Source organism: Lepeophtheirus salmonis, chromosome 8 (genome assembly GCF_016086655.4).
Source record: "Lepeophtheirus salmonis chromosome 8, UVic_Lsal_1.4, whole genome shotgun sequence".
NCBI classification, from domain to species: Eukaryota; Metazoa; Arthropoda; class Copepoda; order Siphonostomatoida; family Caligidae; genus Lepeophtheirus; species Lepeophtheirus salmonis.
The window spans coordinates 1,880,672-1,890,470 of NC_052138.2; the positions used below are offsets into that span (position 1 = coordinate 1,880,672).

The following is a 9,799-nucleotide window of genomic DNA, read 5'->3' on the forward strand; positions in this document are numbered from 1 at the left end:
AATTCAAGGTTATGCAATCATGTAATCGGGATTGTTAAAGTTTTCCATTATATATACAGTACCGACTGCTTGGAAATAAATAAAAATATGACGTCATAGAGTATAACAGCGGTACAGCATTAATTGCCAAGGAAGGCGATATATAGCTACTCTTGGTAACAGTTATATTCTTTGCCGTCACTATTAAAAAGCGTGTTGGAAGCTTAACATGCATGTGACATATGTAATATTTTCTTCCCTTCACAGAATTAACCTTGTTAACTTCAATTAAAAGGGTGAATCTTGTAACCTTTCTTCTAAAAAGAGACATAAAAAAAAGCCCCAGATCTGTTGGTAGAGATAGTTTATTTCTCCCAACTATGGATTGATTATTTAATACCAGTTGGGAATTGTTAGCAACGACAATTTCTAATTCGACCAATCAATTTTCAGAGCAATGATAAGGAGAAGATAAGTAGACAAATCTACAGCCGACAACAAATACAATTTTTTTCATACGACAAAAAAACAAAAACACACACAATATTAATTAAATAATATTTTATTAATTCCTTTTCCAATAAAATCTAATTTCAATAATCAAATTTGTTAAAGACACGTCATTATATTTTAATTCAAAATCAAAAGGAAGCGCCAAATTGACTCTCATTTCGTTCGGGTTATTTCCCCTTACCTAAATTTATATCTATATTTTTGTAATTAAATAATAATAATAAATATCTTAGATTGAGTAAAACCAAATTGTTATTGAAAATAGTCCTAGCATATTGAGTATATATAAATGTAAAATGAGTCTAATAGTTAACCAAGAAAATTCCATCTATATGTTTAAATAAAATTCAAAGAGATTCATCAGAATACGACATGTTTAAAGCTATTAAAATTTTTCTTGAATCTATCTGTAGCTGAATGAATTAAGTGGAGAGCAAGATGGCGATCTCCTTAGTAAAAATAAAATAGTGGATAGTTCTAAAGGGTTAACTTTCCTCCTTTTCAAATAATTGAATATTAGGAGCATGTCCTGGTTTTTGCTTTGGCTTATAATCCCTCTGCATGTCTTGATTAATAACAGGTATTTGCGGGGGATGCAGATGAATCGTAGCTGGTTCCTAAAACAAGAAAAAAATATGATATAATCATTAATTATACTGAAGCCATCACTAAATGATTTAAAATTACCATGTTTCCCGCTATATTAATAGTCCATTGCACTTTTCGATCCGAAAGCCAATTATGAGAAATAGAAGTGGACTGTCCACGAATAGTATCGGGGTGTTGTACAAAGCCAAGAGCCACCATTTTCTTCAAAGTAAACCCGTATGCAGAATTAGTTACAGACCCTACGTACTCCCCGTTTCTATAAATGGCTTCTCCACCCCAAGGCCACCGATCTACGTCCTTATCAAAATCACTTAATCTAAATTGAACTAATTTTTTTGTAACACCCGTTTGCTTCTGTTTGAGTAAAGCACTTTTCCCAATGAAATAATCCTTATCAAATTTGACTTTGAAGACACGGTTAACCTCAAGTGGAGTTGTTTCGGCCGTAAGCTCCTCTCCCCAAAAAGGTATAAATTTTTCTATCCGTAAAAAGCGGGTTGCTAGATGACCAACATTACGAATACCATAGTCCTGCCCTACTCGCATGATTGTATCGTAGAGATGAATTGAATATTCGGAGGGAATATATAAAGAGTATCCTGGTTCTCCGGTTTGAGTCACTGCAAGGACCATAACACCTGAGGCATAGCCCATATCACACACTTTATAGGTGAAGGGAGTCATATTCACATCTGTATTTGTGAGTCTCTGAACTAAATCCTTGGACTTTGGGCCACAAACAGATATAACTGTAAACATGGATGTCACATCTTGAAGACCAACTGTGTTGTTATTGGGGAGATGGTTGGCCATCCAATGAAGTATACGAGTTTGTTGTTGCGTTGGAGAAATCATAAAGAAGGAGTTTTCTCCTTGACGTATGAGCATGCAGTCGTTCTCATAACCTCCATAATGATTTAACATACCTGTGGGAATTATACCACCTGTAGGGATATCCACATCATTAGAACATAATTTTTGCAGATAGGAAACCACGCCACTTCCGTTTATGATGAATTTAGCAAATGAGGACATATCAATGAGTCCTACTCCTTCCCGACAAATCATATACTCGTCCTAGACAAAAGAAGGAATACAATCATAACAAAAGTTTAATATTTTAAAAATTACCTCAATATACTCAAAAAATTCTGGTTTTCCAAAGGATCCTTTAGGAAAGGTGGGAGGAGGATCTTCTGGTGAATGATGAGGAACAAAGTATAAAGCTCTTTCCCATCCCATTCGCTCTCCAAAAATAGCACCCCTAGACTCTAATTCGCTAAAGATGGGAGAGGTTCGAATGCGACGACCCTTATTGAATTCGTTCACAAGAGGATACTCCAGCTGATAATGCTTCCCCACCACTTCAACAGCTCTTTCCGCTAAGAATCTTGGATTATTGTGTAAAGAAGTAAATCGAGCTAGCTCAAAGGGAAGAATATCTGGAGGTGGCTGATCCTTGGTCATCCAATCAGCCAGTACTAATTTATTGGATAGAAATATAATCATTAGTATAATAAGACTAAGGTTAATTCAATATTCAAATATTACCTTTCCCAATACCGCCAGCTCCTTGTAATGAATTCCCATTCATCCCAGCACAAACGTAGTAATTCCCAATCTCAGGAGCCTCTCCAACAATCCATCGACCATCAGGAGTAAAGGCATCAGGTGTATTTAATAATTTCTCATAAGAAGTGGATCGAAGAAGTGGAATTCTTTTCATGGCAGCTGAAATATAAGGGGAGAAATGTCTCCAATGCTCTTCAACAATATCGGTAGATTGAAATTCCGTCCACAGCCTTGAGGTTTTTTCAAATGCACCCATAAGAAAGGAATCTCCCCATGTACGTAGGTAAATACTATTGTCGTAATCTCTGATATTGGGAAGATCAATATCTTTGAGCTCCGACAATGGCTCAAATTTGAGGAAAAAGTGTTCTGCTGGACAAATGGGGATTTTAACTTCAGGATCGCTCAGCTTCCCAATGTTCCTTGCCCAAATCCCTGCACAATTGACAAAATACTCACACTCAATGACCCCTTTTTCCGTCACAACGCTGGACACCTTTAAATTATTGGAGGAGGAGGGTCCACTTTCATCTATGAGATTCGCATTTATTCTCTCTACTCCACAATCACTCACAAACTTAGCTCCTCCACGATGTGCTAAAAGAGCCAATACCTCTGACACTCTCTTTGGATTAACAACAGCATCCTCAGGGACCCAAACCCCTCCTTGAAGATCATCGACAAAGATAAGGGGATGCAGCTCCTTTAATTCTTTGGGAGAAAGAACTTCACAGCGAAGTCCTGTGGGTTTATAGCGATTAGCTCGTCTTTGAAGGGATAGCAATCGATCCTTTGTAGCTGCTAGATTTATGGATCCGCACTCCTTAAGACCAATATCGAATCCTTGCTTTTCGAGGTTTCGATAGAGATCAATGCAATATTGCACAATGCGACGCTCATGCTTGGGCCGAAAAAGACCCAACATCCCTGAGCCAGTTTTAGAACTTCCATCTGCAATGTTTCCCTTATCAATGATAAGTACGTCCTTCCACCCATTCTCCACTAAATGATAGGCCACAGAATTACCGATCATGCCAGATCCAGCGATCACGATCTGAGCCCTGGGCGGAGGCACGGGATTCAATATCACCTCGGAATCAAATCTGTTTGAGGTTAATGAGCGATGAAGAGTGGGTAGACCCCGACTCAAAGGACGGCTCAATAATGGGTATGGCATTCTACACGCACACACACACGCACCTTAAGTCCTCAATGACAACTTAATTCAGACCTTCATTCAGCAATCATCCAGAAACAAGTACACACATCTGTCACTTTGTAATTGTAATTTTGTTTTGTTTTTCGGGGAAGTACACAAATAATAAACAAACAGGGGTACCAAATTTATATAGCATTCTATATAAGTACTACAAAATATTAATAGCTAAAGTCATAGAGAAATATGTTTCTGGATGTCTATAATAATAAAAATATACCTGATAAACAAAAGTTTCATCAAGATGGGTTGGAAATGTGTCCATTTTATATATTTAAATATCAATTGAGCCCCAAAAATGGCGACTCCTTCAATTATGATGCAATTTATGACCTCGTTGAAAAGGTTCTAAATCATTAATAATTTTTTATAGAAGGAAATACACTAATTAAATAAGTGAGCCTTCAAAATGTAAACATCTTCCTAATTTTATATATATGCAATCAATGCATTTGGCACCCATGACTGATTTAATATTAAATTTAGTAATAAGAGGTTAATTCCACTTCAAAAACCCTGTACAATTATGCACTGCAAACTTTCTATTTGTTTCAAATAATTAATTCGACATAACCTTGCCTCATCATCATCTTCTTACAAAATAAATAATGCGGTTAAATACTAATATGTATATTTTTTTACATATTTTAGAAGGGAAAAAAAGACGCAAAAATCTACACCTTGACACGCAACCTTGCATCCTCTCTTATTATTTTGAAATACACGTAGAGAATATTACTTCTTTGATTTGTCATATAAGATTTACTTGTAAAAAACACAAATGAAAAGTTTTGGTAAATGCCCGGAAGTTAATGGATGATCCTTCTTATCCATTCAACATTTATCAAAATTGTATTATATGCGCTAAAACTCTGCACTGACTCTTGGCTCCTTTGAGGGATGCAGCAATTATACTGCTAGTCAATGTTTTTAAAGGTATAGGTGTATTTTTTTAGACGTAAATAGTCTTTAAATGCGTGAAGGAAAACGTACTAAAGAACTTGTAAGCTATCCGCCATAATATGTGATACAATCATGGGATTTATTATAAGTTGTGAGGATTTGGCCCTCTTCCAATAAGAATAAGAGATAACCTACTATAGATACTATAGAATAAATACATAAATATAAACATGATATTTAGAGATGTTCAAATATTGAATATTGATACTAATGATATCATTTTATACATAATCATTAATAGTGAAAAATAAAGAAATAAATAACATTTTTAATTAAGGTAAACCGTAATAACTCAAAAAGTCACTTTATATTATTCAACCTATCTAAAAATTAAATACATAATTTGGTAAAATGGACATATTAGTTCCCTAATTTCAATTCCAAATTCGTGTCACTTTTATTAAAATCAATTAATAATGGGATTATTTATCATCTTGGAATACTGATTTAAGGAAGCATAGGGCACTGCTCAGAGAATTTGGAAATAGATTGGATCTCATTCTTGTGAAGTATAACCTCCCTACTGAAAGATTCATTTTAGATTCAAAACTGCTGTGATTCATCTGTATTTTTAGGAGCCCAGAACTTCCTAAGGTTTTTTGTTCTTTAATATATTATATCTAGTTTGTCTCATTGGGAATAGAAATGTATCATTAAGAATGGAAGTTTGGCTAGAAACCATTTAGGGACAACATCACCACAAAACGCAAAAAAAAATGAACAAGATTTAGTTATAAAAATAAGCAAACTTAATAAAATAATATAATTTCAACTCGGGTTAATAGGGGATGGTCAAACTAAAAAAATATGTTATCTGCAAAGTGCTGTGACAGTCTGTAGTTTGAGCGGGCAACATAAATAAATCTTTAAAAGGGTACTGCTTCTTAATTTTCAATTAAATAAACTCTATTCGAGTAACACACAACTATACTTTATATTAAATAATACTATCATTTAGGGAGTTGTATAATTTTGCCGCAAGATGGATAAACTCTCTGTTGCTTTGTTAAAAAACTAATATGAGTGTAAACAACCCTCTTACTTAAATCAAATTTGAAAATGGACTCACCTTGTATTTGAAGACAGAGCTGGCTTTAGCGTGAGTTTTCTAAAGAAATATTTTCATTTTTTGAAAATAATTTTTTTAACTGACCTTTTTTGTAGAAGAGTACAAAATATTTTTGATAAATCATTTTCAATATTATTTTTCGGATGACGTTTTTTATTAGAAGAATAATTTGATTTTCTTTTTAAAAAATATAGTCTACTCGTATATTTGCCTTGCTGTATGGATAACTCGCAATGGGACAAATTAACTTTGGCCTTTCCTAATTATTTGATTAAATAATAATCTCACTTATGTCATGACTAATTTGTTCAAACCAGAAACAAAATAGTTAAACATAATAAATATAAGATAAAAAACAAAAAAATAAACAAACACGACAGTAATTCGAATGGAAGAAGTCCTAATCACTTTATTATCCGTTATCAATTATCATTTGACTGTAGACATGATGGATTATTTATATTGGAAAAGACTCATGGACAAGTATGAGCATAATATTAGTCAAGAACAGTGATTTCCACTTCGTCAGGTGTCGGGATATGTCAGAAGAAGATGTGGTTGAATGTGACGAGGAAATTTACTGGAAAGATTCGGGGGGGGGGACATCTAAAGATTCGTAAAAAGGAGAACATGAGGAAATGAGCGATATAAGTGAGGAGAACTGTAAAGCTTAGTACAGTTATAGCAACAATGGTCGCCCAGTGAGCTTTACTCAAGGAGAATTTACAATAGCGAGTAATCACTGCTTTCCTATATCCAATTTTTACATATCAGCTCCCCCCACCCCCATAAACAAACCCTATTTGAGTTGAATCGAAAAATCATAGCCTCAAGTTGATTGGACACAGAACTCAATCAAAAAGGATATTAGTATAAATAGTCTTCTAGCTTCTTCATTTATCTCATATCATGAATGCAAAACCTACTTAATATGTAACGGCAGACAGGAGCCATGATAAAAATGGTTCAATGTCAATTTGCAGAGAGTAGCGCAAAGATATATACCGGGTGGTCCATTGAAATCTGAACATTTACTAATTCAATAATTAATTAAGATTGAGTGATGGAATTTAATTCACATTTCTATATATTAAGGAATAACAATTAGTTACAAGGTAAAACAAACCTAAAATATCTAGTTTACGCACAAGTCGAAAAAAATACAGTTGAACGTGATCGACGAATTACCATTCGTGCACTCCAAGCAGTTGAGGGTCTCCAGGACCACCGTCTCCGCTGTTAGCAAACGCGAAACGTTAGAGAGGGAAAATGGCTCTGTCAAGAAGGCCCAATTACACCCGTAGGAGTTAAAGAAAACATCCCAGGTCAATCCCCTCAGGTCCCCATATAATAAATTTTGGGGTTTCACAACAGACTGTCCAGAGAACTATCCATAAGTGCATGGAATGAGCCTTGTGAGGTTGGAGAGGCAATTTTTGACAACAACTATAAATGAAACCCATTTCCTTATAGTCTTTTTGACTCTTTTTTTGGGCCCATACAACCCTGTTGCCAAGCCCTCGACTTGGTATTTAATGGTGCATGTTTAGGGGAAGGACTACAGTGTCCATCATCCAAACAGAGATGCCTTCTATACCCCCATCAGCTAGCACTGGGCCTCCATGACAGAGGACTACATCTGCAGCGGGTACTAGGTCTTTTGCCCCCACCTGGAAGCCATAACTGCATCTAAGGACGGCTACATTAATGATTAAGAGAGCTCAGGCACACATAGTATTAATTTTATTGAAATTCTATTATTAATTAATAAATGATATGTTGTTGAAGTTTAAATTTCAAAGTGTTCAGATTCTAATGGACCACTCGATATATTTATTTATATAGTCGCACACTACTCATCCTTGAGGTATCATATGCCTGTGTATTCGCTCCAATTAAATTTCAATTAGATTTTGATTCTATATTTTGTTTTGTTTTATTTGCTTAAATTTTAAGATACTTTTCTTGTTTTTGTTGCTTTAAAAGTACAAAACCTGATCCTTTGTTATTACATTGTCCACTTTATTATACCTATAATTTGAACAACTGTTTATCAACATATTACATTAAATAACCACCTACGATCTTATACTAGGTTATTACCTAGACTACTTCAATGATCATCCTTTTCCCTTCCAATTGCTACTGCATGGAGACTCTATGCCAGTTCTTTTCTTCTCGTTTAGGGTATATATTATTTCGTTATGTAGATTAGATATCATTCATAAAAAAACAGGAGACTCTACCCCCCTCCCGTCCTTTTACCCCACCAGCATTTCACTCTTCAATCCATCTACACTCTATCCTTTTTTATAATTATTATTGAGAAGTACAGCCAGTAAACGATAGGAGAACAGAACACCTACCCATTGGACTCCGACACTCCGTACTTTCTCCCCGGAGCAAGCAACCCCTGTCCTTTTACCCACTAGCATTTCACTCCCTGATCCAGAATCCCTCCGACCCCTTTACCCCCCTCAAAACCTCTCCATCCTTTTTTATCATTATTATGGAGAAGTACAGCAAGTAAACGTTAGAGGGACAAAGTAATAGATGAATGTAATGTTGTCAGGAGCGGTTGTCGGGCAATGCTACTTTTGATTTTGAATCAGAAAGTATGTACTAATTAGGAAACGCAAAAATGATCAATCCATACTTTTCATGTAAATGTAAAATCATTCGACTCCGATTCAGAGAGACCCTTTTTGTTAGAGAGGCTCATATATGAAGGGACTAGAATCTGGAGTCTCTGGGTATGACATTTTTTTAGGAAGGTATATGGAAAGATATGTAGGAGGTATTTTTACTTAAGTGAGTCATCATCGACCGGCATTTAGAAGCTAACTCCTCAAGAAATCCTCAGTATTACTATCCGTTTTTCAGGAGCACACTCACACGTAACTACTCAATACTGATATCAATCCATAGGAAGTGTTCTCTCCTCAAGAATGAAAGAATAAAAATAAGAATTTGAGAAAAATATGATGTGATGACTGAAGAGTACTTTAATCTTTAGACCGCTCACTAACAAAAGCATTAATAAGACTACATTGTTATTACATATATCAGGGAGACTATATACAGTGCAGCTTGTATACATCTCCGATGCTGTATACTCACGTCTGTAGTATCTCAGTTATACAACTATATACATTCTTATTTCTTAGATCAAATTATGCTATTGATATACATCAATATGCAGTATATATATATATAGCTGTTTTTCAGGCATTCATACAGACATACAGATAAACTTTGCTTTACGAAATTAATATACAAGATTAATTAATTAATTATTAATGACTGTACGAGCAATTAAATAGTTTTGCAGACATGAATAAAATTCAAAAAATTGTAAAAGACCCCTCCCAAAGAAATTCCTAGGAACAGCTTTTGCCACATGTTTTTTTTTCAAAAGCTGTTATTATTTTCCTCAAATTTTTGAGGAGAGATTATCTAAGAATAAAGTTTAACCAAGAGTTTGTTTACTCATAAATAGAGTTGACATGTTTGTAATGAAAAAAGCTGTTTTTACAAATTAGAAAAGGAAAAACGGTTGTTGCGTGTTTTCTTTTTTCTTTTTTGTTAATTATTTAATAGGTCGTCGTGGGGGTGTTAAAATCTCTCTCTAAAAGAAGAATTCTTGCCTATCTTTGGTTTAAATTGTTTTGAAAATGCGTAATAAAATAAATATATATGCTTTTGAATATGACTGCACACATGTAATTTAAAATGTAGAAGATTCTCCTCTTTACAGCTGTTATTCATTCCTGCCTCGAAAATCATATAACAGTGATTGACAAGGGTTTTAATTCAGGGATATTTTATGTAACGCTCCCGCCTGTTCCTTGCACTCTTTTTTTCCTTACGAAGATGTC

At 34.6% G+C, this 9,799-nt stretch overlaps 1 protein-coding gene across 1 annotated transcript; it reads right to left on the reverse strand.

The window, feature by feature from the left end:
* Positions 1 to 525: 525 nt before the first annotated feature.
* LOC121122670 (pyruvate dehydrogenase phosphatase regulatory subunit, mitochondrial) lies at positions 526 to 4,406 on the reverse strand. The gene is made up of 4 exons (XM_040717703.2): positions 2,653 to 4,406; positions 2,233 to 2,582; positions 1,180 to 2,178; positions 526 to 1,109 (listed from the first exon to the last, which is right to left on the reverse strand). Exons 1-4 carry the CDS (start codon positions 3,848 to 3,850, stop codon positions 978 to 980), a joined length of 2,679 nt encoding a protein of 892 aa, XP_040573637.1. The 5' UTR covers positions 3,851 to 4,406; the 3' UTR covers positions 526 to 977.
* Between the last annotated feature and the right edge of the window lie 5,393 nt (positions 4,407 to 9,799).